Source organism: Mustela erminea, chromosome 5, assembly GCF_009829155.1.
Source record: "Mustela erminea isolate mMusErm1 chromosome 5, mMusErm1.Pri, whole genome shotgun sequence".
NCBI classification, from domain to species: Eukaryota; Metazoa; Chordata; class Mammalia; order Carnivora; family Mustelidae; genus Mustela; species Mustela erminea.
The window spans coordinates 49651620-49679141 of record NC_045618.1 but is presented as its reverse complement, the minus strand read 5'-3'; the positions used below and the strand labels follow the sequence as shown (position 1 = coordinate 49679141).

The 27522-nt window shown below is 37.3% G+C and overlaps 2 protein-coding genes across 2 annotated transcripts; one reads left to right on the top strand and one right to left on the bottom strand.

Annotated features, from left to right (window-relative positions):
- On the bottom strand, nucleotides 1-27322 carry SPESP1 (sperm equatorial segment protein 1). The gene is made up of 2 exons (XM_032343014.1): nucleotides 27111-27322; nucleotides 1-2303 (listed from the first exon to the last, which is right to left on the bottom strand). The coding sequence occupies exons 1-2, from the start codon at nucleotides 27178-27180 to the stop codon at nucleotides 1261-1263; spliced, it is 1113 nt and encodes a 370-aa protein (XP_032198905.1). The 5' UTR covers nucleotides 27181-27322; the 3' UTR covers nucleotides 1-1260.
- On the top strand, nucleotides 19257-20310 carry LOC116590762 (prothymosin alpha-like). The gene has a single exon (XM_032343016.1). It carries the CDS (start codon nucleotides 19290-19292, stop codon nucleotides 19626-19628), a length of 339 nt encoding a protein of 112 aa, XP_032198907.1. The 5' UTR covers nucleotides 19257-19289; the 3' UTR covers nucleotides 19629-20310.
- Nucleotides 27323-27522: the final 200 nt, after the last annotated feature.

Genomic DNA, 27522 nt, shown 5'->3' with positions numbered 1-27522 from the left:
AAACGCTTCTCACCAATCATAGATAGGATAACAGCTAGCACCGTCAATATATATACATTTTAAGGCCTTGCACAATCTATTCCAATCCTGGGTACCTCACCAGCTCCATCTTGAGATGTTCTACCATACGTTTCTACACTCCAACTACTTCCTACTTTTTGAACTTGCCATACTCATTCCCAACTCAGAGCATCACACTTGCTGTTCCCTCTGCTGGGAATGCCACCTTCCCCTACATGCACCCTGATCCTTCAGATACTACCAGAAATGCTGCCTTCTCGGGACAGCTTTCCCATTGTTTTCCGTCTAGGTGAGGTCAAGCTTCTCACAGCTTCATAACAACTTGTCACAACTGAAATTTAAAAATTAGCGAAGTTATTTATTTAATGTCTGTCTTTCCTCCTGTAAAACAATCTCATAGAGAAAAGAAACAGGTCTTACTATATCCCCAAAACCTAGCATTTTTTCTGCATATAGTATAAAAGGACAATAAATCTCTACTAAACTATAAATGACTGGTTTGATGAATGAATGAACAAACAAATTTAAACACAATACTGGTCAAATCATGAAAGAGAATTACATGCACCATAAGCACAATATTACACAGTTAACCTTAATCGTGTTAGTCATATTCCTCACAAAAGACTTGCAAAACTTCAAAGTATATGTATAGAAACAGACAAATAGGAATTAGGTGAGAATGACTACATTACAAGTCCAAGTTACAGTAACTCACTGATACTCCAAAAGTATTTAACAACAAAGAAACAGGGACATATCTCCATATACCATCCACCTTTTAAAGGAGGCAGACAGATCTTCAATAAAGCAGCTGATTCAAGTTCCAACTTTGCTATTCAGACAGAAAACTCAGATTCTCTGAAAGAGTAATAAAGACCATATATACTAAAATTTTACATTTATATTCAATTATTTAAAACAGGCTACATACAGATTGCACAGTCTCTTAACTTTTATAAAATGGGTGAACTTAACTAATCTATTCAAGTAAAATCAAAGCTTAAACATTTTAAAGGTTAGATCTTCATAACTTTTAATTAATGAGAAAAAAACTACAAACTCCTGAACCAAAATTTTATTTTAAATTATTAGGCTTTTGTGCATATGAAAGTTTTTTATAACATGACATGTAAAGATGTTAGCACATTGAATAGAAAATATTTTCATACAACTGGTGAATCACTAATGTTTATTTCTCCAGTAAAATGAATGCACAGTTTGCTTAAATCAACTTTGTCATGGAACATCAAGTAGGTTTAAAATTTTTATATTATTGTTTAATAACTTCCTAATAAGATTTTGAGTTTCTTGTTGATTTACACATAATATTTTTTTCAATGTATTGAATACTGTAGTAGCTTTCTGTCTCATCTCTGGTGGAACATATCTAATATCTAAATATGCAGCTAATTTAGATCTGGAATTGTACAGCGTGTTAATAACAGTTTCAATGTCATCAATTCCACTACTGCTTCGTGCTAGTGGTAATAGCTGGGATCTATACATCTTTTGTAGTTTATGTTCTGCTGCTTCTGCTAAAGCAAGGCTCCGTTTTAGGTGCTCTCTAGAGGCTCGAATGTCCTCTCTGTATTCTGGCTTGAGGCTTTCAGCAAGAGGTACCCGTTGTACCTGTGAATGAATATCTGAAATTTTTTTCAAAATGTCTTCATTATTCAGAATCTGTGGGTGTTTTTCAAATTTTACTGTGTCAGGTGTTCCCATTTCATATTCGCCTGAGAGCTGAGGAACATCTTCTAGCTCTGTGACGGTATTCATGTCAGTGTTTATACTTAAAGGAGTGACAGACGGTTGGCCTGAGGTGACCTCTGGGCTTGGGGATGTCTCAGTAAAGCTTAGCCATGGATTTGTTTGTGATATTTCTGGTTCTGGCTCTGGCTCTGGCTCTGGCTCTGGCTCTTTTACAATATAAGGTTCATCTGTGTGTAAAACAATAGAAACATTATTTGGTTTAATCGACCAGAATGCTGTGCTTTCGGTAGGTTTTTTCTTCTGTACTTCCAGTGTGAAGCCTCCAGTTGGGGAAGCTGTGGTTTCTTCACCAAGAGGATTGATTAAAACATCATTTTCAGTTGAAACGTCTCCATGTGTGATTATCTCCTTTAATCTTGATACCTTCGGTCCTATAGAATGAACATTATTTGGAGACTTTGATTTTTTCTCACGACCTGGCTCCCTAGTAGGAACACTTAGTATTAGGTTCTGTAAAACTTCTACATAATGATTTAAGTTTTGTTCTTCGTCAGGCGTCACGGTTATGCCTTAAAGGAAAAAAAAAAATCAAACAATAAGTAACACTTAACATTATATATGACATATCAACAGAATCTACTGACCTAAATTTCCTTCAGATGTTAGCACTTAAAAGTTGAGAGAAAGAACCAAGAAATAAAGCACCTTTGACTTGGTTGATTTTCACTTAAATAAAACATATAAATATATTTTCAGATTCTTAACAAAACACATGAACAAGATTAGTACAAAGTTTGCATATCAACACAATTCTTTATAATTTTTTGCTTTTACTCTCCCATATGATTAAGTAGGTAGCTCATTAAACCAAAATCCTGATCATTTCGTTCCCCACAGCAGTGTACTGGAATTGGTTCCCACTGCCTCACCAGAATCAATTATTCAGTCTTTAGGAATGCTGTGAACCAAACGTTAAACACAAACATTATTAAAAATTATTTTAATTTGCAATTAAATAAATTGTATTCAAAATAAAGGTAATTAGTATTCAAAATTTATCACTTCTTATTATTTTATGTCATTTTACTATTATCTATGGTCTTGTTATTTACATCTAGGGTAGCTGTATGGTAGAAATGCTATGTAATGGTGTACCACTCTGTATCTCTTTCTATGTCCCTGCTTAGTAACACCAAATACATAGTCTGAAATCAACTGTGATGGGCAAATGCTGTAAATCTCAGCTTACCAGTCTCTCCAAAGAGCCAGTTGTTGAACGTTTACCAGTATACCACTGCCTTCAACGTGGCAAAGATCTAACTACACCTGTGGGTCATTTCTGATGTGGAAATGTTAAGGTTTAGAGCAAATGGTCAAGAAAGAACTCTTGAGACATCTTTGGTGTAAAAGGATGATATTATTAAAGCAAGGAGACAGTACCCATGGACAGAAAGGGTTGCACTGGGACTGTGGGGGGTGGCCAATTATATATTTTCAAGTTGGGAGGGGGTTAAGGACAGTGTAAGTCTCTAAGGAATCTGGAAGCAAATTTTCCAGGACCTTGAGGGGCTAACTATTGTTAGGCAAAGGTCATTTATTACTGTCTAGTAAAACCTTATTCATGAAACTCTTCAAATGTGTATCTGTGGGCCACCTGCTTGAAGGATGACTGCTAAAATATATCCTGGAGGTTACAGAAAAAGGAAGTTTCCAAAGGGATTTTTATATGTTAAAGGAGCATTACAGGATCCTGGTAATTGGAATAATGTTAAGTGAAGATTGCCTTTTGCTCTTAGCGAAGTGTCAACATCGAGGTAACTTGAGTTCCTAGAGGAAGGTCACTCTGCCCATATCAAGGAGTTGCCAATTGGCTTTATGTTGTGAGGAAATTTATTTTTTTCTTTTGCCTTTGTTTCCTACATTAATATCCATCTTTGTACATAAAGTTTTACTGGAACCCAGCCAGTCTTGCCCATTTGTTTATATATTATCTATGGCTGCTCTTGGTTGCAACAATAGAATTGAGTAGTTACAACAGAGATCACATGGGGTACAAAGCTGAAAACACTATCTGGTCCTTTACAGAAAAAGTTTGCCAGCTCCCAGTCTAAACCAACAACATTTCACTCTCAAAAGAAAATGGCAGTTCTATTTGTAATGGTATTTTGCAGCATCTGAGTGGTTGGTCAAGCCTCTCATTTCCAACATAGAAAACAAAAATTATTATTGGATAAGATATTCTGAAATTCTCCTCAACTCCCCTACTCCCAAGACGGTTTTTCATATTACGTGCTGGAATTTTATACTACATGTCATTTTGAAATGATTTTGACACTATCAAGGATATAAATTGACTTAGTTCAAGAGAGTAAGACACTTTTTACCAAACTCTAATGCATAACTCCTACCTAAATCCTCCCTCTGCAGGCCAAATGAAATACCAAACTTTCTGTTCAGCAGGTACTTCTATTCAGCACTTTCACAAGCACAAAACGGTAAAAAAAAACAACACTTTATGTTTATATGTTTTTCCTCTCTTCCTTAACTCTTCTTACAACTTAGAAATACCAGATGGAGATTTAATCAAAACTGAAAGTATATTTCTAAATTTTAAAATTTTCTTTCTTTTTTCTTCTTTTTAAGGTTTTATTTATTTGACAGAGAGAGAGAGCAGAGAGGGAATACAAGCAGGGAGAGTGGGAGAGGGAGAAACAAGCCTCCCACTGAGCAGGAAGCCTGATGCAGGGCTCAATCCCGGACCCTGGGATCATGACCTGAGTCAAAGGCAGACACTTAATAACTGAGCCACCCAGATGCCCCTAAATTTTAAAATAATTTCTTAATGAGAAGAGTTTAGTAAGGCAAAATGATCAGCAAAAGATACTCTAAGGGCCTATTTAGCCAGAGCAGCTCCATCTTGGTTGAACAGCCATTTTGTTGTTTATGCAGTAAAACTTGCTCTTAGCGAAGTGTCAACATCAAGGTAACTTGAGTTCCTAGAGGAAGGTCACTCTGCCCATATCAAGGACTTGCCAATTGAGTGGTTATATTGAGGTGACCCTGCACCGCCCTCGCCCCCCCCCCCACTCCGGGGGGAACTTACTTAAAAGCAAGTCTGGGAAACTAGTAAAATATGGTTGGCCAGTCCCAGGTAACAGAGCCCAAATACAAGGGCGGGTCAGGTCAGGTGGAGATTACGAGCCCTGATGCAGGGGTGAGTCAGGCCAGGTGGAGACATCCAGTCAGTGGAGCGAGCACACTGTCTCCCTAGCTACCAAGGAGTGTGAGCCCCGTCTTTTGGGTGCCAATTCTGACCAAGGTGATAGGCTAGTTCAAATAGCTACTATGGGGTGAACTGTAATTCAATTGGCCACCCATGTGTGACCTAGCATGAGCAGCTTTCTCTGTATTGCAATCTCATTGGCCATCTGTGTGTGGCCAGGCTCAACCACATGGCCTTTGCTCTATAAAAGTTAGTCTGTGAGGCTGGGAGGGGTCACCCTCTCTGTAAGAGGTGGCCCCAACCCTCGGTTTGATTCTCGGTTTGATTCTCGATGCTTGGTGCGAAATAAAGCTTTGACCTTCGCTTTGTATCAGTCTCGCTCCTTTGATCATGGACCCATCAATACAAGAGTTGTCTGGAGATCTAGATTCTAAAAGCAGATTCTGCATTTTATGTAATGTTTTGAAAAGCTTTGCTTACTTCAAGATCCATATGACGAAGATAGGTGAAAAAAGGGAGGTAGATTTTGATATTATCCCTCTGATAATTTTCTTAAAATCGCTGACCCCGTATCATGCATTTTGTCTGTGAATTGTGGATTTTATAAAAAATGGACTAGCAAGCTAACATACCTAACTCCTGTGGGTCGTTGCCTGTTTTGAGCCAGTCTCAGCCTATCCACAGTAAGGCTGTAGACTAGAAAAGCCTGGTAGTGCTCACCGGGGCCCTGGAGTGAGCTACCCATTAACATTTCCCCTTTCCAAATCAGTGTTATATGACTGGACTGACCCTTGTGGTTCTTAATATGATTGCAAGACATCCTTCAGCAACAACCATCATCACGAAACTTTGATAAAATAAAGGGTTAGAACTGGAAATTACATAGCACACTTGGGACCACACAGCGGGAGGTGGAGGGGGATGGAGAGAGGAAAACAGAGAGAGGGAAACGAGAGCGCGCGGGAGCCCAGGAAAGCGAGGGAGCTAGAGATAGTGCCAAAGAGAAGGTAGCTGGAGGGTAGGGGGTGCTTAGAGTGCAAATAGGCCAGGGGTTCTCCTTGTATTGGGATCAAATGTCCGGGCTCTAGGGTTCACTCATTATTAATGAATTTAAAACATAAGAGCATGAATTTGAAGCTCCGGAAGAGGAAAAACAACTGGCCCAAAAGGACAGTTCTCAAAAGCAATTAAGATCTCCAAAACAAAGGAGCCTCAGTAGAGGGAGGTGGCCTGGCTCTTTATCTAGGCTTTTGGCTGGCAATGCGCATATTTAAGATAGCAGTCTTTGAAATGCATTGGCTCTTTGAAATGGATGCCTCTAAAATCAAAGCTTAAGTCTGGCACTTGCATTACAAAGAAAAAAAAAAACAACTGTCAGTTTATACTACGTTGCCCCTGAGGAAAGGAAAGGGGACTGAAGTCAGGTCATCAAAGGGGACTTTACACTTATCTATATGTAATATTTTACTCCCTAAAAACACACAAGCACACGTACCCAATCACTCAATATAGTAAACAATTAAAAACTCACATTTTAAAAAGGAAAATAACTTATTTAAATATTCTCATAGGCATTTAACACATTGTCCCGAATCTACGGTTTTCCTGGAGGAAAATATTAAGTAAAATGAGTACGGAGCATAGAGCAGTGAAAAAAAAAATTTTTTTTTTTTAAACTCTGGTCCTGCTTGTACCACTTTCCAAGCATAATGACCTTGGGCAATTACTTAACGTTTCTTAACATTTACTTCACTATAAAATTAAGATACTCTATTTGTCCTTTTATTTCACAAAACCAAATAAATTAGATACTTGAAAAATGCTTTAAAAGCCCTATAAATAGGCCCCTGGGTAGCTCAATGGGTTAAAGCCTCTAAAGTCTCTGCCTTCGGCTCTGTTCATGGTCTCAGGGTTCTGGGATCCAGCCTGCGAGGGGCTCTCTGCCCGGTGGGGGGCCTGCTCCCCCGCCCCAGCCTGCCTCTCTGCCTACTTGTGATCTCCGTCAAATAAATAAATAAAATCTTTAAAAAAAAATAAATAAAAGCCATATAAAGAAAAATAAATAAAAGCTCTGTAAAGATAACTGATGACATTTCTCATCTTAAAATATAAAGTTAAATCCCTAAAAAAAAAAAAAAAAAATTTAAAATATGCCTTGGATCCTGTCTGTAAAAAACACTAGAAGGTTTCTGCTAAAGACAGAAATAAGATCAGGATACTAATATTTCCATTACTATTTAACATCATGTTGGAGGTATCAGTCAATGTAATTAGACAATGGAAAGTAACTGGAAGCATGAGAATTGGGAAGAAAAAGGTTAAACTATGTTTATATGTAGATGATATAATTAGACATCTAGACAATACAAAAGAGTTCCTTTGAAAAGATACTGCAAGGAGTAAGATAATTTAGAAAAGTAGCAAATTGTGAAATCAACATGCAGAAATCACTACACCAATGTAAACCAGTTAAAAGGTGAGAAAGAAGATGCTATTTTGATAACAAATAATGAAAGAAAATATCTAATCATAAATTTAAAAAGACATGTCCAAAATCTATAGGAGTAATTATATTAGGCTAAATCCTCCCTGGAACCTGTAAATATTACCTTACCAAAAAAAAGGTCTTTGCAGATGTGATTAAATTAAGAATCTTGACAGGGGATCATCCTAGATTATCTGGGTAGACTCTAAATCCAATCACAAATGTTTTTAAGAGTTTTGATACATAAAAGAGGAGGGTGTAATATGGAAGAGGCAGAGATTAGAATGAAGTGGTCAGAACACTTGGAATGCTAGCAGTTACCAGAAGCTAGAAGAGCCAATTAAAATACTGTCTCTTAGGGGCACCTGGGTGGCTCAGTGGATTAAAGCCTCTGCCTTCAGCTCAGGTCATGATCCCAGGGTCCTGGGATAGAGCCGCATATTGGGCTCTCTGTTCTGTGGGGAGCCTGCTTTCCCCTCTCTCTTCTGCGTCCCTCTCTGCCTATTTGTGATCTCTGTTCATCAAATAAATAAAATCTTTAAAAAAATAAATAAAATAAATACTGTCTTAGAGCTTGTAGAGGGAATGCAGCTCTGCCTTACACCTTGATTTTGGCTCAGTGAAACTGATTTTAGACTTAGCTTCTAAAACTGTGAGAGAATAAATCTCTGTTAGTTTTAGATACCAAGTTTATAGTAATTTGTTATAGCAGCCACAGAAAACTGATATAGGAATGTAACAAAACCTTCCAAAAAAATATAATGTAAGCTTCAGCAATTAGAAAGGTATACCATGTTCTGTTTTTTAAGCCTTTTTTTTTTTTTTAAAGACTATTTATTTGAGAGAGAGAGCATAAGCAGTGGGGAGAGGCAGAGGGAGAGGGAGAGAAGCAGACTCCCCACTGAGCAGGGAGCCTGATGTGGGACTCAATCCCAGGACCCTGGGATTGTGAGCTGACCCAAAGACAGATGCTCAACCGACTGAGCCACAAAGACACCCGATATACCATGTTCCTAGACAAGAAGATTCAATATCATAAAGATGCTTAGATGTCATATTCTCTCTGTTAATGTACACATTTAATATGCTTCTAACGAAATACCATTACTTGTTTTCTGGAGTTAGGAAAATGGATTATAAAGTTCATCTGGAACGAAAAAGGAGTAAGAATAGCCAGAAAAGTAGAGGCCAGCCCCAATAGATACTGAAATATATTATAAAATCTCTATTATAAAAATCATATAGCATTGTACATGAATGTACAGATGACTGGAACAGAACAGAAAATACAGAAAACCACTGCATATGGAAAAATAGCTATAAGTGAGTGAAGTTCAATTTACAAATATATTTAGCTAACAGATGAAGAAGCCACTTATAATTATGACATTTTGCAATGATTATCAATATCAATGATTACTTGTATCACAAAAAGACACACAATCAGACATTATGAATTTCCTGGTAAAGGAATGTAATACCACCTATGAAGCAATCTTGAAAAGATGGTCAAAACCTGTATCTAACAGGTCTCTCAAAATCTAACAATATGCTGAAAATACATGGGACAAGAAAGAAAGATATAAACTAGACTATAGGATATAATCAGCAAAATCTAAACTATGGGAAACTATAGAACGTATGATCCAGTTTCAACAATTATATTGCAAGGACAAAAATAGAGATGGAGGAGGAAAACATTAAAATGGAATTAAAAGATATATCAATGAATTACATGTATGAATCTTTTCCGAATCCCAATTCAACCAAACAAACTAGAAAAAAGAGAGTCAGAGAAGTTTAAACATTGGCCAGATATTTGATAATACTAAGGAATTACCTTTTTAGGTATGAAATTCACATTATTATTGTGCTTATTTATATTTTAGTGCTTCATATTAAAATACTGATAAAATTATATGAAGTATCAAATTTGCTTCTAAAAAATTCAAGTCTGAGAAGTTGGGGAGAGGGAAAAGAAAGATGAGGGGGAAAGGAATATGGGTGGACATATCAATGAAACAAAATTAATTATGGGTTAGTAGTTGAAGCTGGTTATAGATATATGGAGATTTATTATACCATTATTTCTACTTGTGTATATATTTAAGTTCTTCCATAATAAATTTTTCTGTATATGTTCTGTAAATATTTTAATTTTGGGCCATTATTCACATGCAAATCAAAATGTACAGCCAACAAAGGCTTAAATGCTTTCAAAAAGATGTTGCCATCAATTTGTAGGCTGCTGAACATTCCATTTTTATTCTTATTTTTTAAAAGATTTTATTTATATGAGAGAGAGCGAGAGCAAGAGCAGAGGGGAGGGGTAGAGGGAGAAGCAGACTCTCCTCTGAGCAGAAAGCTCTATGTGGGACTCAGTCCAAGGACCCTGTGATCATGACCTGAGCTGAAGGCAGATGCTTAACCAACTGAGTCACCCAGGCACCCTAAACATTCCATTTTTAATCATTTAACTTCTCCCTTCTCAAAGAAGTAAACAGGACACCCAGGTTACTATTAGGTGAATTAGATTGTCAAAGGATAGGAAAAGGAGATCCTTACTGCTAGCTGATTCCTAAAAAAAATTAAAGTACTCATTATCCCTTTACACTGTTACTTAGGCAACATTAAAAAACCTGTTCAACACCCTATCTTCTACCTTGCTTTACTTCTCTTCTTCATGAACCCTTTCTTTCCATACTGTTTTATTGTTAAATCTATCCTCTCCCCCACATACATCCCACCTCCTACTTTTGTATCTCTAAAACATCTACATACTTCATATTGATTTCTCAGTTCCACTAATCAGAACTGTTCTTGCAAATCAATTTGATCTTTATACAAATGTTTGTAGGCAAGGTGGTAAAATATAGTTAAGCCTCAAACATCCTGACAAATGGCCCTGGCCACTATGAAAACCTGCTTTCCCCATTCTTCAGAAGTTCCTAGAAAGATGAACTAAACAAAATTCAAATTCCTACAAAGACCAGACAATTCTGCTATAAGTTGAGTTTTTTTTACACATTTGATATGTGTAGTTTACATGGGTGTACTTTATAATATCCTCCTCTATCTTTTTTACCAGTTAGTGATCCAACCAGACATAGCAATGTCTCAGAATGTGGGTAAGGTAAGAATCTCTTCCACCTTTAGAAACCATAATGCTGTTTTCCAGTGCCTCTAGTAAGCAGGACAGCTCCTTCCTAAGCAGGCTTAAGGTTTAACAGGAATCACAGATACAGATGTCATAGCTGTGCTTCAGACTGTCTGCCCTTCTCTTCTTGAAATAGTACAGGGAGAATTAGTTACATGACAGAAATGATAGGAAAGTGAAAAAAAAATGGGAAAACAACTGTAGGGACAAAAGTGGTGTGAAATCTGAAGGGGAAAATTGGAAGACAGTGATTGAAAAGACCATAATAGCTCAACAGACTGAGCAATTGCTATGTGCCAAACACTATGCTAAAGACTTTGAATGTGAGGAGTGTTTTTACAGAGAGGAAAATAATGACACTTAGAAATGATAAGTAATTTGCCTAAGATTATATTTGATTTGTAGGTGGTAATAATGGCATTCAAAAGAGGCTGTCTTACTTCCAAGCAGGTACACATAACAACTACACAATATTGTCAGAAAAAGATGCCACAAGGATGCTGGTAAAACAGAAGTATGATAATAAAATTTTCCTGGAGAAATAAGACTCTCTTTTGAAATACATGTAAATACTAAGATATAATCAATCAATCCATAAGTAAAATACACAAAATTGTGCTCTACTGTCAACTGGGCAAAAATATATCCCTTTCATACATTCAGATGTATTTAGAAATATTTTTTAAAACTGATCCAAAAACCTTTTTCACGCTTTTTATTTTTTAATTTTTATTTAAATTCCAGTTAATTAACATACAGTGCCACATTAGTTTCAGGTATACAATATAGTGATTCGACACTCCATACAATACCCAGTGCTCATGATGACAAGTGCCCTCCTTAATCCCCATCACCTATTTCACCCATCCTCCCCAGCCACCTCCCCTCTGGTAACCATCAGTTTGTTCTCTATAGTTAAGAATCTGTTTCTTAGTTTGCCTCTCTCTCTCTCTTTTTTCCCTTTGCTTGTTTGTTTTGTTTCTGAAATTCCACATATAAATAATATCATATGGTATTTGTCTTTCTCAGATTGATTTATTTCATTGAGCATAATACTCTAGCTCCATCCATGTCACTGCAAATGGTAAGATTTCATTCTTTTTCACAGCTGAATAATATTCGATTGTGGACATATACCACATCTCTTCTTTTTTTTTTTTTTTTAAATATTTTATTTATTTATTTGACAGACAGAGATCACAAGTAGGCAGAGAGGCAGGCAGAGAGAGAGGAGGAAGCAGGCTTCCCACCGAACAGAGAGCCCGATGCGGGGCTTGATCCCAGGACCCTGGGATCATGACCTGAGCCGAAGGCAGAGGCTTTAACCCACTGAGCCACCCAGGCGCCCCCATATACCACATCTTCTTTATCAATTCATCAGTTGATGGACAGTTGGGCTGTTTCCATAATTTGGCTATTGTAGATAATGCTGCTATAAACATTAAGGTGCACGTACCCATTGAATTAGTACTTTTGTATTCTTTGGGTAAATACCTAGTAGTGCAATTGCTGAATTGTAGAGTAGCTCTATTTTTAACTTTGCAGGAACCTCCTCCATACTGTTTTTCACAGTGGCTGCACCAGTTTGCAATCTCAGCAACAGTGCAAGAGGATTCTCCTTTCTTCACATCCTCACCAACACCTGTTATTTCTTATGTTGATTTTAGCCATTCTGACAGGTGTGAAGTGATAGCTCATGGTACTTTTGATTTGCATTTTCTTGATGATTAGTGATGATGAGCATTTTTTCATATGTCTTTTGGCTATCTGTACGTCTTCTTTGGAAAAATGTCTAAAACTAATCCGAATTTTATGTTTTTGTTACTACAAAGTATGGGTAGGAACTGACAGTCAATGACATATAAAAGAATACATTCACTTCACACAGAAGCAAAAAGTAAGTTTAGAGTTGATCTTGAAGAAAATAATAAAATCTGATTTAAAATGAGCAATGCAATACAAAACTTCAATCAATAAACAATACTTTCAAAACATCATTTCCTTGTCATGGAATGGCCAATTAAAGATGGAATAGAGTACAAGAAATAAAAAAGCCACTTATCATGAAAAGTTGCTGAAGTTCACTGTTCATAAAAGAAATGCAAGTTAAAAACAATCTTTGCCAGACAAGGTAAAAAAAAAAAAATTAAAACAATAAAACCTAGGATTGGCTATATAATTACTTCCTTGGTAAAAGGAAAGTAACTTCCTGGGACACCTCAGTCTACTAAACATCTGACTCTTGATCTCAGCTCAAGTCTCAATCTCAGGGTCATAAATTCAAGCCCATGTTGGACTCTGCTGCATATGGAGCCTACTTTAAAAAAAAAAAAAAAGAGGTCATTTTTCTTCTTTTATGATCCTCACATTCTTTTTTTTTTTTTTTTTAAAGATTTTATTTATTTATTTGACAGACAGAGATCACAAGCAGGCAGACAGGCAGGCAGAGAGAGGGAGAGGAGGAAGCAGGCCCCCTGCAGAGCAGAGAGCCCCGATGCGGGACTCAATCCCAGGACCCTGAGATCATGACCTGAGCCGAAGGCAGCGGCTTAACCCACTGAGCCACCCAGGTGCCCCTGATCCTCACATTCTTCATTAGTTTCTCAGTAGCACTTAACTATATATATTTGTTTAATGTTTTTTAACGACTACATATTGTAAGCTCTTTGAAAGCTGTGACCATGTCTGCTTTGCTCTCTAAATCCTCTGTTCTACTCAATGCCTACAGCCATAGCAGACAGTCAAAAAGCGTTTGTTAGCTGAATGACTGAATGAGTGAACCAAAGTCTGGCAGGTATGTAAATTAATTGTACCTCCACTAATTTATCTTAAGGAAATAATCACAGGTAAGAAAATTTTCTATAAAATTCTGTAAGAATGCAGTAGAAGAAAACTAAATGTCATGTTATGTTTAAAATAAATCTGCTTGTATAAAAACTGTCTTGTTTTGGTTTTGTTAAGTTTTTTGTTTGGTTTTATTTCTTAAATAATAGTCTAATAATTATTAGGGAGAAAATCTGGGCATTAAGACAAAAGTTCCCTTATTTTAGGCTAAGAAGGCAGTTTTCATTTTTTTTTTTTAATTTCTAAGTCTGAAGTTTATCAACAACAACATCATAATTATTGTAGTTAAATAGCTCCAATTTTCAGAAAGGTTCTGCACTTCTTCTAACTGGCCCTTACTAAATAGCCTAATATAAATTTAGATCAGTAAATTATAATCTTAGGAATTAAAATCCCTAAGGGTTACTAGGATTAAAATACCTTCATAACTTATCTTTTACATATTTTAAAGTATACAATTTGGTATTTAGTATATTGTAAATGGTATTTAGTATATTCACAGTTGTGCAACCACCACCATGATCTTAGTTTAAAACAGTTTCATCATCCCCAAAATAAACCCGTTCCCCAATTCCCTCAGCCCTAGGCAAATACTAAACTACTTTCTGTCTCTATGGATTCGCTTATTCTTGATGTTTTATATAAATGGAATCATATAATATGCATTCTTTTGTGACTGTCTTTTTTCATTTAGTATAATGTTTTTAAAACTCATCCATATTGTAGCACATGTCAGTATTTCATTCCTTTTTTGTGGCCAAATAATATTCCATTTTATGGATATACCACATTTTGTTTATGAATTCATCAGTTGCTACACATTTGGCTTGTTTCTACTTTTTAGTGATAATGGGTAATGCTGCTATGTTCATGTACAAGTTTTGGTGTGGATGTATGCTTTCATTTCTCTTGAACAAGTATCCAGGAGCAAAATTACTAGGTCATTTGGTAATATTATGTTTAACCTTTGAGGAACTGCCAAAGCAACTGCATTGGCATCAATATATGAGGGTTCCAATTTCTCTGTATCATCCCAGTACTTACTATCTGTATTTTTAATCATAGCCATCCTTGTTGGTGTTGACATAACTCATTGTAGTTTCAACTTGTATTTCTTTAATAGCCAATGATACTGAACATCTTTACACAGGCCTGTTGGCCATCTGTATATCTTCTTTGGAGAAATCAGTATTCTGATACTTTCCCTATTTTTTAATTGGGTTATCTTTATTATTGAGTTTTAAGTATTCTGTATGTATTCTGGAGACCAGTCCTTTGTCATCTATATGACTGAAAACAGTTTCTCCTGCTCCTTAGTTGAATTTTCAAGAAACTTAGGAAAGTCCAGTCACCTAAATTTTATGCAATATTGTATTTATCTACTTTTAATTTTTATAAACATTTTATTTATTTGAGAAAGAGAGAAAGCAAACAGCATAAGTGAGTAGTGGGTGGGACAGAAGGAGAGGAATCTCAAGCAGACTATGGGCTCAGCCTGACATGGAGCTCAATCTCATAACCTTGAGATCATGACCTAAGCCAAAATCAAGAGTCTGTCACTTAACCAACTGAGCCACCCAGGTACCCCTCTGTGCAAGATTTTAAATAGTTGTGTGCATAATACTTATAAACTAGTCTAGGCTGGTAATATATTGTCACTTAGTTCAGGCATTGGTTTCACAGGGGCATTAACCATAAAAATTCATTAAGCCTCTGATTTGTGTACTTCATTGTATGTATATATTTAAAATATCATGCTTATCACTCTGTTCTGCATTATAGTTATGGACATTAACATAAAGATAAAACAAAAAATCATTTTTAAAGAACTAGTTTACAAAAATTTGATTTTATCAATAGATGTTATTTTCATTCAGTTAGTAGAACTAATTGACGACATTCTAGAAACTAAGCTAGAGTTCCCAGTTTTGTTATGCCATAAATTTTATTACTTTGAACTAAGACAAAATTAATATAATATCTCTTAAATTTAAGATTATAGATATAATGGTACAGCTCTTAAGACTTTTTCTTCTCCCAAAGAGTTAGAAGTGATTTGGGTCTCCTGTCTCAGCAGAGAAACTATGATTTCTATGGCCAGAGATATTACAAAGTTTTAAAAATTAAAAAATGTGATTTTTAGCTCTAGTCAGTCATTTTAAAGAACAAATAATGGTTTTAACACGTGTAAATTACATGGCTTATTTTCTTTTTTAATGAAACTGTATAACAAACCATCCCAAGAAAACCTTGTGTTCTATTATCTATGCAGATATATTGCATACTGAGATTTATTTTATTGTATTTTTAAAGATTTATGTATTTACTTATTTGAGAGAGAAAGAGACAGAGCACACAGAGGGAGAGCAAATGGGAGAAGCAGAATCCCCACTGAGCAGGGAGTCCCAGATGGGGTTGGATCCCAGGACCCCAGGATCATGCCTTGAGCTGAAAGCAGAAGCTTACCTGACTTAGTCACCCAGGTGCCCATTAATTAAGTTTTAAAAATGATGTTTGGAAGTCTCAAGTTCTTAAAAATATACGATCAAGCATCAATTAAAATGTCTAGTAGCATATGTGAAACTTCAATTGGTAACAGGTGTAACAAACCAAATAATTTCTTCTACAGTGTCTATTTAAAAGAGTGGCTATACATAGATGTGTTTTTTTGTAAAAATGCAAAAAACTACACTTTTGTTTCTGGAGAAGTTTCCTAATTGGTAAAGTTAAAATGGTATTATGCATTAACTGTTTTTTTTTTTTTTAAGATTTTATTTATTTACTTGACAGACAGAGATCACAAGTAGGCAGAGAGGCAGGCAGAGAGAGAGAGGGGAGGAAGCAGGCTCCCTGCTGAGCAGAGAGCCCAATGTGGGGCTCGATCCCAGGACCCTGGGATCATGACCTGAGCCGAAGGCAGAGGCTTTAACCCACTAAGCCACCCAGGGGTCCCTGCATTAACTGTTTTAACTAACAATTTTTTTTTCCAGAAAAACCTTTCACTCAAAAATGAAAAAAAAAAAAAAAAAGAAAAAAGACTATGTTCCTAAGAAGTAACAGCATGCCAAAAATTACAATAAAATGTAATGATAGTAATAAAATGCTAATATTAAAAATCTTATACGGTAGCATACCTAGTTTCTTTGAAACGAAAGTTTTAAGAAAGAAAAACATGTCACCTTATATCTTGGGCAAAGAAGCAATAAAAAAGGAGGGGGAATATAATTTTTTAAAAAATTTATATGTAATTCAAATTTGGGAACTTTCATATGAAATATCTTTACTTTAAAGAATAATAAAATACAGGTCTACAATAAAACTAGGTAATTTTAATATTTCCTCAGGGAGTTTCTTACTTACTGCTACAATTTAAAATTCCAGAAGAATATTGGTAAAATTTGGGTCTTATAAAAAACTTTACTTTTTAACAAAGCATTTTTTATGTGTTTCATTTGTGTGGTGATCATGTTGTTATTACAGAACACAAAACCAGAAAATAAACAGGGCATATCTAAATCTATGCAGAATTTAGATTTTTGCACTTAAGCTAATGTATCTAAACTTTTTGAGAAATATAGTGAAAAACATATAATAATTATAATGTGAATATGCAATTTCACTTGAAATGTGCTATAGACCAAGTATCTGGTGTCTTAAAAATTAGTTATTATGAAACCTACATATTATAAGATTATAATGATTAGAATTTTTCAATTAAAATGTCCTATGTAGAGTTTTTTAAGTGTTATAATTCTCTGACAATATTGAATATGAATTATATTTTATTTTGACATTAACTTGGTTATATTTCATGCCATTTTTAATTATGACCCTATAAGCTAACATTAAACTAATAACATGTATTTAGCTAAAGACTTATAAGAAAAACACTAAGGTTTGGCATCAAACTGCTTGTAAATTAAAAGGAGTGTTGCTAGGAAAGTAATGTACACTGGTTAATTGCCTATAAAATTGAAAACTTAAAGAACGTCAAACAAACTCAAAACATTGAATTTATTTACAATCTCTGTAAGTTATTTAGGTGGAGTATTATGAATCACTAGTCAGATTCAAAACGTGCATTCTGAAAGGCACAGAAAAGACACACCAACTAGGAACTTCAAGATCCAAAGAATGATACAGCAGAGAGTTCTCTGGGTTTTCTTTTTGCCACAAATACTCCAGACTGGAGAAGCCAGCAACCCAGAAACACCAATGCACCAATGGACATAGCCAAAAAAATCTCCAAGAAAATACAGCTTTCTAGAGCCGAAGGACAAGTAAAAGGGTAGCCTAGAAAGAAAGAAAACTTTTAGGCAATAACCACTCTATTCCAGTCAAACACCACAGAAAACTTTGTAGCCCTATAGCCACTAGCAAACACTGAGTATAGAGCCCAGACTTTTACCCTCATCAGGCTGCAGCAACATGCTTCAACCTCTCTGCCCTTATCCCGTAGAAATGTTGCTACCAAGTGTGAATTAATACATTCTCTTCCAGTAGAGAAGGCTGTATGAGGAGCTGGGATCTGTGGTAACAAGACAACAGTTGTCTTCCACCACTCAAGTGATGTTAAAGGCTCAGAGGCCTATTTAAATCTGTAATAAATCAGTAAGATCCAGAGTCTTACAACGTAATACCTAAAATGTCTAGGTTTTAATCAAAAGCCACTGGTCACAACATGAGCCAAGAAAATTCCATTTGAATGAGAAAAAACAGTCAACAGACAACAACACAAAGATGACACAGATGTTACTATCATCTGACAGGGGTTTAAAAGCAGCATCAGAGAAATGCTTCAACAAGCAATTATGGACATTCCTGACACAAATGAAAAATAGAAAGTCTTGGGATGCCTGGGTGGCTCAGTAGGCCCCTTTCCAACTCTTGATTTCAGCTTAGGTCATGATCTCAGGGTCATGGGATCAAGTCCTGCCTCCCGCCCTCTGCTCAGCGGGGAGTCTGCTTCCCTCCCTTTTTCTCTCCCTTTTCCTCTGCCCCTCCCCCTGGCTCACACACACTCTTTCTCTCTAAAATAAATAAATAAATCTTAAAGAAAAAGAAAAATAGAAATTCTCAGCAAAGAAATTGTATAAAGAAAAATAAATAAATAAATAAATAAATAAATAAATAAATAAAGGGGGGAAGAAAAAGAATATATAAAGAAAAACCAAACTGAAATTTTAGAACTGAAAAACACAAAGACTGAAATGAAAAAAAACTTAATGGGTAGGCTCAACAACAGAATGGAGGGGACAGAGGTAAGAATCTGTGAAATGAAGACAGAACAATGGCAAATGCTCAATGTGAAAAACAAAACAGACTGAAAAAGAAATGAACAGAGCTTTGGGGATGTGTGAGACTATAACAAAAAGACCTAACATTCATGTCATCCATGTCTTGGAAGGAAAGAAGAAAGAAGGTGAGTCTAGAAAAGTACTCAAAGACATAATAATGGCTGAAAAAAATCCCAAGTTTGGCAAAGATCATGAATTTACAGATTCAAAAAGCTAAGTGAAACTCAGAATAACCCAAAAGAAATCCATGCCAAGACATACTATCAAACTTCTGAAAACTAAAGACAAAGAAAAAAATCTTGAATGAAGAGAGAAATAACACCTTATCTATAGTGGAAAAAAATTTGAATGACAATTTGAATTCTCAGGCAAAACCATGGAAGTCAGCCTACTGGCTGCTCTGAAAAGCCATCTTTGCATTGTTCCTGTGTCCGGCTCTTCGTTCACCGCAACCACCTCGGCCACCGCGGACTCCGGTAGCTTTCTCGCCAGAGTCCTCCAACACTTGCTTTCTTTTTAATCCGCTGCATCGGATCACCGGCGTGCCCCATGATGTCAGACGTGGCCGTGGACACCAGCTCCGAGATCACCACCAAGGACTTAAAGGAGAAGAAGGAAGTTGTGGAGGAGGCAGAGAATGGAAGAGATGCACCTGTTAATGGGAACGCTGAGAATGAGGAAAATGGGGAGCAGGAGGCCGACAATGAGGTAGATGAAGAAGAGGAAGAAGGTGGGGAAGAGGAGGAGGAAGAAGAGGAAGGTGATGGTGAAGAAGAGGATGGAGATGAAGATGAGGAGGCTGAGGCAGCTACGGGCAAACGGGCAGCTGAAGATGATGAGGATGATGATGTTGACACCAAGAAGCAGAAGACTGATGAGGATGACTAGACAGCAAAAAAGGAAAAGTTAAACTTAACAACAAAAAAAAAAGGCCACCGTGACCTATTCACCCTCCACTTCCCGTCTCAGAATCTAAACGTGTTCACCTTCTAGTAGAGAGTCCCGCCCGCCTGCCCAAAGCGGGCAGTGCCACCTGCAGATGACACACGCTCTCCGCCACCCAACCAAAACCACAACGTGAATTTGCAACAGGGGAGGAAAAAAGAACCAAAACTCCCAAGGCCCTGCTTTTTTTCTTAAAAGTACTTTAAAAAGGAAAATTTGTTTGTATTTTTTATTTACATTTTATATTTTTGTACATATTGTTAGGGGTCAGCCATTTTTAATGATCTCGGATGACCAAATCAGCCTTCGGAGGAGTGTTCTCTGTCCTACTTCTGACTTTACTTGTGGTGCGACCATGTTCATTATAATCTCAAAGGAGAAAAAAACCCTTGTAAAAAAAGCAAAAACAACAAGAAAACAATCTTATTCCGAGAATTCCAGTAACTTTTTTTCTGTATGTATTTAGCTGTACTATAAGTAGTTGGTTTGTATGAGATGGTTAAAAAGGCCAAAGATAAAAGGTTTCTTTTTTTCCTTTTTTGTCTATGAAGTTGCTGTTTATTTTTTTTGGCCTGTTTGATGTATGTGTGAAACAATGTTGTCCAACAATAAACCGGAATTTTATTTTGCTGAGTTGTTCTAAAACAAACAAACAAACAACCATGGAGGTCAGAAGAAAAATGGCGTATTTGTTAAGTGCTTAAAAAAAAAAAAAAGACTGTCAACCTAGAATTCTCTATTAAGGGAAAGTATCCCTCAGGAATATAAGAATGATCAACACCTCTCAGATGAAGGGAAATTAAGAGAAGTTGTTGCCAAAAGACCTACCCTATAATGGCTAAATGGCTTTCATTAAACAAAAAGAAATTGATACAAGAAGGAATGCTGGAACACTGGGAAGAAAGAACGAATAAAATTGAAGTGCAAAAGTATGGGTAAATGCATTGAAGTGCAAAAGTATGGGTAAATGCAACAGACTTTCCTTCTCTTGAGTTTTTCAAATTATGTTTGACAGTTAAAGCAAAATTTATAATACTCTGATGTGGTTCTCAGTGTATGTAAAGGAAATACTTAAGGCAATCATACTGTGAATGGGAGAGGGTAAAGGACCTAAAGAAAGGTAAGGTTTCTATATTTCATTCAAACTGGTAAAATACTGATACCAATAGACTGTAATAACTTACATATACATAAAGTAATATGTAGGCTATTCAAGGACATACACGCAAAAACAGCACAAATTAGAGGAAATTCTAAAAAAATCTGCATCTCTCAATGTAAGATGGGTGCTATCTGATCATGTGCTTAATATACAACTTATGTTTTAAAAAACAAAGACTTTAAAGCCCAATAATACTGTTAATTTTCAAATGTGTGGTAAGTTAAAGGTAGTAGTAAAATGTTCCATATCATTGGAGGAAAGTTGGTAGCTCAGTAAGGAGGAAAAGATAAATTTTTTAACTTTCACATGAAGACAAAGAAGTAAAAGCTCAACAGAATGCCTCTGGTCTCTGTTCTTTAAGAAATGTGTTTTTACTTTGCCCTTGGCCTATAAGCTTGCTATGGCATCTGGTGATTACAATCAAAATTTAGCCAAGAACCATAGATGCTCCATTTTTTTAAAGATCCGAATATAACTAGGATTTTTATTACTACAAGAATGAAAAAATGGAATGGCTTTATTGATAAAAAAAAAAAAACCTCATATACATAAAGCTTAACATATATCCAAGCATATGTACAGGTGGACCAGACTGGCTGAATATCCTTAATTTGGAGAACAAATTCTTTGTATTTTCCACCCATGTCATTAAGGGGAAACACAAATAGACATCCCTTAGTCTACAGAAGTGATACAAATAAGAATACCTGAAATCTGTCATCATGTAAGAACTGCCAGCTAACACACCAACATGTTCAAATTAAAATGAACATAAATAAGATGAGGTACTTGCAACTTAAATCAAAGTTCTAATAACTGGGACACCTGGGTGGCTCAGTTGGTAAGCAGCTGCCTTCGGCTCAGGTCATGATCCCAGCGTCCTGGGATCGAGTCCCACATCAGGTTCCTTGCTCCGCAGGGAGCCTGCTTCTCCCTCTGACTCTGCCTTCCACTCTGTCTGCCTGTGCTCGCTCTTGCTCATGCTCTCTCTCTGACAAATAAATAAATAAAATCTTTTTAAAAAAAAAAAATTCTAATAACTGTGCTTCATTAGTGGGGTACACGCAAAGATTGGACACAAAGGGAAACATTTTATCTTGTTATTCATCTAGCAGTTTCCCTATAATTTGTTAATTTAAATTTTTGCTGACAGACAAAACAAGTAATTTTGTTCATATTATTTAAGTGTTCCAGATAAAGAAATATAACTTTAGGGTTGGGGGTGGAAGAAATAGAAGGAGTCTGGTAAAAGGGTACAAATTTTCAGTTACAGGATGCGTAAGGCCTGAGGATCTAATGTATAACATGGTGACTACTGTTGATCATACACCCAAAAGGTAATTATGTGAAGCGACAGACTAATTAATTCAATGGTGGGAATCCTTTCACAATGTAGACATACATCAAATCATCACACTGTATATATATTTTTGAAGATTTTTATTTATTTAACAGAAAGAGAGAACAGCAGAGGGTGCCTGAGTGGCTCAGTGGGTTAAGCCGCTGCCTTCGGCTCAGGTCATGATCTTGGGGTCCTGGAATTGAGTCCCGCATCGGGCTCTCTGCTCAGCAGGGAGCCTGCTTCACTCTCTCTCTCTGCCTGCCTCTCTGTCTACTTGTGGTCTCTCTCTGTCAAATAATAAATAAAATCTTAAAAAAAAAAAAAAAAAAGAGAGAGAGAACAGCATGGGGAGCAGCAGAGGGAGAGGGAGAAGCAGGCTCTCCACTGAACAGGGAGCTCCATAAAGGGCTCGATTCCAGAACCCATGATCTGATCTGAAGGCAGACCCTTAACCAACTGAGCCACCCAGAAGCCCCTAAATGATCATATCATATACTTTAAATATATTACATTTTTTCAATTATAGCTCAATAAAGCTGGGGGTGGGGAGTGAAGAAAAAAAAAAGTTTATGACCTTGCACTTCTTGGTATTTATGTTCTTGGTTAGTGTATTCCCATAGTGAATCTGGGCTTGCCTAATGTGATTGTCTTGGCCTATGGAGACATTAGAAAGTCTGACACAGCATAAGCTTGATAAGAGCTTGCATACTGAGGGCTTGTAAAGCTCCCTCTAAGAAGCAAGGCGCCATGGTAAAAAAAACACTTGGGCAAGACTACTAAAAGATGAGAAGTCGTGCAGAGAAAGACCTTGGAAGATAAGAGGCCACGTGGGATGTTCTCGTCCCACTTGAGCTTCTAGCTGAATAGAGCTGAATGAGTGACCTCAAATCCACCATATAGACAAAACTGCCCTGCTGAGCCCAGTCAGTCCATTGACCATGAGAAATAATAAATCTGGGGGGTGGTCTGTATGCTGCAATACATAACCAAAACAGCTTCATTAAGTTATATTTTTATTTATTTATTTTAAGATTTTATTTTTGAGTAATCTCTACACCCAAGATGGGACTCAAACTCATAACCCCAAGATCAAGAGTCACATGCTCCACCAACTTAGCCAACCATGCATGCCAAATTATATTTTTAAAAAGGGATACAAATTAGTTCCAGTAAAGAGTTAAAAACCGGGTTATCCCAGGAGTAATGTTAAAATTGAATTGGAACCCAAACAAATTCACAACACATCTTTGAAATACATCTCTTCTAGTTCTGCTCAATAAAATGACCTAAATAACTATCACCTGAGCACATAAGTCTGATACATCTCCCAGGTACTTTGGTTTCTAACACCATGTTCTACTGTCTCCTCAGAAGGATGGCTGAACCCATTCAGAGTAGGGAAAATACAAAGTGGTCTTGGGACAACCAGCTAACATCAGAAAACAAGTCTTTAAAAACACATGAGATCCTATCAAAAGAACACAAAAAGCAGCTCAAAAGTACGGAAAGATGGCTTTTTTTTCTGATAAAACATTAAAGGAAAGTCTAATGCAACCACTGCAACACCCCTAAAGGCAGCTCTCTGGACATTCACATGTTAGGTGACATGCTCCTCATTACCTAAAACATTAATGAAGTGTGTCATGGCCTTCCATCTATAGGTCTGAGAGACCCTCCCAGTGCTATAGCCTTGGGCCTTGAAACACTGTAAAGTAAACATGCAGCATCAGAAGTGAATTTTATCTTTTGAATGTACTTGAGATAAAAGGAATCTGCTTTTCTTTTTAATGCACTTGCCAATACATTTCAACAGTTATTGCTGTTTGCTGCTTTACTACTTCCCTTGCCTTCTGTGGTGTACTAGGACAAAGGTCTTCCTAAGGACAAAGATATATGCCAAAAATGCACATATTGAGCTCTCTTTAAACACCAACCTAGAGAAGCAAGTTAAGAGGTTTTCTTACCCGAGCTTAAAACAATCCTGGATCATTAACTCTACTTTTGCTGACTGATCCAAAGAGATAGCCAGGAAAAAACAATTTATCCATGAGATATAAAAAAGAGCCCAAAAGCTAGTATTTCACATTCTTGTGTTTGTAACTCATGAAGATTTGGTGACTTAAAATTATAAAAGGCAAATAACATAATTGAATAATATTTTAATACATAACTATTATATAAATGATACTTTAGAAGTTATAATTTTTTTAAAGCAACAAGCATTCTCATTAAGAAGTGAATCAAGTTATGGGGCGCCTGGGTGGCTCAGTGGGTTAGGCCTCTGCCTTTGGCTCAGGTGGTGGTCTCAGGGTCTGGGGACTGCCCCCTGACCGTGCATCGGTCTCTCTGCTAGTGGGGAGCTTCCCTCTCTCTCTGCCTGCCTTTCTGCCTACTTGTGATTTCTCTGTGTCAAATAAATAAATAAAATCTTTAAAAAAAAAGAAGTAAAGCTAGTTATATACTATAAATACAATAAAGAGGTATGACTTTTAAATTTGGAAAATATTTAAAACTAAAACTATGGAAAAATCAGAGAGAAGAAAATTGAATGTATATAAATTTAAGTATATAGTAAAAAGGTGTTTATCCTGCACCGTCAGGATGTTTATGCATGTACAGGAACACAGACTGCTGTATACCCAAGCCTTATTCATGTCAAACTGAATTTAGATTAAACCGGTACTAGCTAAACTTGGGTTGGGCATATTAGAATGGTGTGGACAGTTAAAAGAATACTGAGGTTTTCAATAAATGTAATTACTTAATACAATACCCATGATGTCTGTATAAGATGACCTCAAAACTGTCTTAGTATTCTATTTTTTTTTAAGATTTTATTTATTTATTTACTTAACAGAGAGAGAGAGAGAGAGTGTGTGTGTACCACAAGCAGGGAGAGTGGGAAAGGCAGAAGCAGGCTTCCTACCTAGCAGAGAGCTGGTTGTAGGGCTTGATCCGAGGACACTGGGATCATGATCTGAGCTGAAGGCAGATGCTTAACAACTGAGCCACCCAGGCACCCTGTCTTGTATTCTAGAAAAAAAAGTCAGTGCTGCACTTTTCATTATAAAAACCTGTGTGCCTTTTCTTTGGCATGACAGCATTTTTTATATGATTCTCTCACCAACAAATGTTGAAATACCGGCCATGTAAAATAAATACAAATCTTATTTAAATCAAACACAAGGATAAGCCTGATTTCTTTTGGTGTACTTATTCAAAAAAAAATTAATAAAGAAAATTAAAATTACTTAGAGAAAAAGAATGAGAGAGAGAAAGTAGCCATGTTAACACTGATCCGCATTCCCTTAATCCACTTCTGTGGAAAAGTAAATTACATTTTCAAGATATCTTCTATGATCTGTATATATTTTCCTTATGCCTTGTGTCATCTATACATTTAACACAAAACAGCTCTTTTCCTAGAAAATTATCTTTTCTTTTCGTACAAGCCTTAAGAAAGCTTAGGGAAGAGTGCATAAAGAGAACAGGCCACAAAATGATGCAGTTAGGCAGGAGCTTGCACTGAGTTAAGCGAGGATCCAGCAATCCCAGAGTGTACTCTCTGACTGTATTGATGTCACTTCAACTAAAGTCTCCACGCATGTCAGTAAGTTGTGACTTACTGACCTATAGCTACCAAAACGAAATAACTGATGTGAGTAATAATGAACATCAGAAATCAAGAAAAGATATATCTTCAGGGTGTCTGTTTCCTTACGGCAAAGAAGAAACATTTTACAAAGATCTCTTTTAAAATAGCTAACAATCATAAGTGCCAGCTAGCATTTACAGGGCTAACTTTGGTTATCTATGACACTTTATCCAGAATTTTTCTCACTACCACTCATGATTTAGGTTGTGCTGTATTTTCATTTTTTAAATCTAATTTTTAACTAAGACCTTTTAACAATTCTGAAATATAGCTCTTCATAACTGGCATGCTTCTTGGTACTTTTTTTTCACACCTACCTGTTAAGCTTTATTTGGCTAAACCAACCTCAACATCGCTAATGTTACAATGAACTTGTTAGACTAGATGGACAAGCCTCATAGTCTTACGCAGAATATCAGACATTGAATACTCCAGTTAAATATCTCAAAGTGTCCACATGTTAATATGGTAGTCTTAGCAGGTTTGATTTTCAGCTATTGGGGAGGGACAGGAACAAGTGGAAAGTTTCAATTCTGTTTAAATAAGGTTGTGAATCCTGTGGGATGCACTGTGGGAGTACACTGGGGGGATCGGATCGCAAGTGTTCCAGACAGGAACCACAATCCCCATGCTCTCCATGTTTCACCACAGGGGTCAAACTTTTCCTGTAAAGGGCCAGACAGTCAATATGTTAGGCTTCACAGCCCATAACGGTCTCTGTGGCAACTACTTAACCAGGCTTTTCAGATGCCTAAAGCAGCCATGGACAACTCATAAAGGAACGAGCATGGCTGTTTATCAACAATGCAACTGGAATTTCATAGCTTTCCCCATGTCAGGGAGATTATATTTCATTTTCACCTTTAAAAACGTAAAAACCATTCTTGGATAGCCAGAATGTCGGCTTGTCCCGCGGGCCGCAGTTGGCAGACCCCTGCTTTATCCCACATGCACAGACTCCGGCAAAAAGGGGTGGGGGTTAACGTCAAGGAATGTGTCCACCAGAGGTGAGGAAGTCACACCCTCGAGTCCTGGCATTCCCGGGTCACGCCTAAGACCCGCCACCTGCCTCGCTGGCGGCGGCGTGCAGGTCGCGGCGGGGGAAGGCGCGAGTAAGAGAGGGACACACCTCCGCAACGGAGGCCCAGGACCCAGGGCACTGAGATGTGGGAGGAGTGCAGGACCGGGTCTCCGACGGGCCCCGAAACTTGGGACTTCCCCCAGGACTGTTCCCTGGGTCGCTGCCGCCGCAGGTAGGTCACTCACTCGGAATGGCCGGCACGAACGAAGGCCATAGCAACAGCGCGACTAGAAGGACTAAGAACTTCATGGGCATCGTCCGCAGCACTCCGCCATGCGACGGGAACGTCCTGGGCCACCAGGCCGGGTACCTCAGGGCCGAAAAGAGAGGGTGCCTAGGGCGACTGTCCCCCACTCAGGGCCGTGGGCGCCCTGCAACGGTTGTCCCCAGCGCGCAGGCGCAGCGAGGGGTGGGGGGAGGGGAGCGCGAGCGGCCGAGGCCCGCCCCTCCTGGAGAGGCGTGTAGGAGGCGGGGCGACAGTGCTCAGCCGCGCCCCGGTGCGCCTGCTCGCTCGGGTTTCGGAAACTGCCCGCGCGAGGTACTCGGAACTTGACGCCCGGGCAACTCCCGGAGCTGTGAGTGCTGGGATGTTTCGGG

Excerpts from the sequence above, each read along its gene's own strand:
- LOC116590762 (XM_032343016.1), top strand. The coding sequence starts at position 19,290 with ATGATGTCAGACGTGGCCGTGGACACCAGCTCCGAGATCACCACCAAG.
- SPESP1 (XM_032343014.1), bottom strand. The coding sequence starts at position 27,180 with ATGCCCATGAAGTTCTTAGTCCTTCTAGTCGCGCTGTTGCTATGGCCT. Across the intron at positions 2,304-27,110 it reads GTTCGTGCCGGCCATTCCGA|GCATAACCGTGACGCCTGAC; the intron begins GTGAGTGACCTA and ends TTTTCCTTTAAG.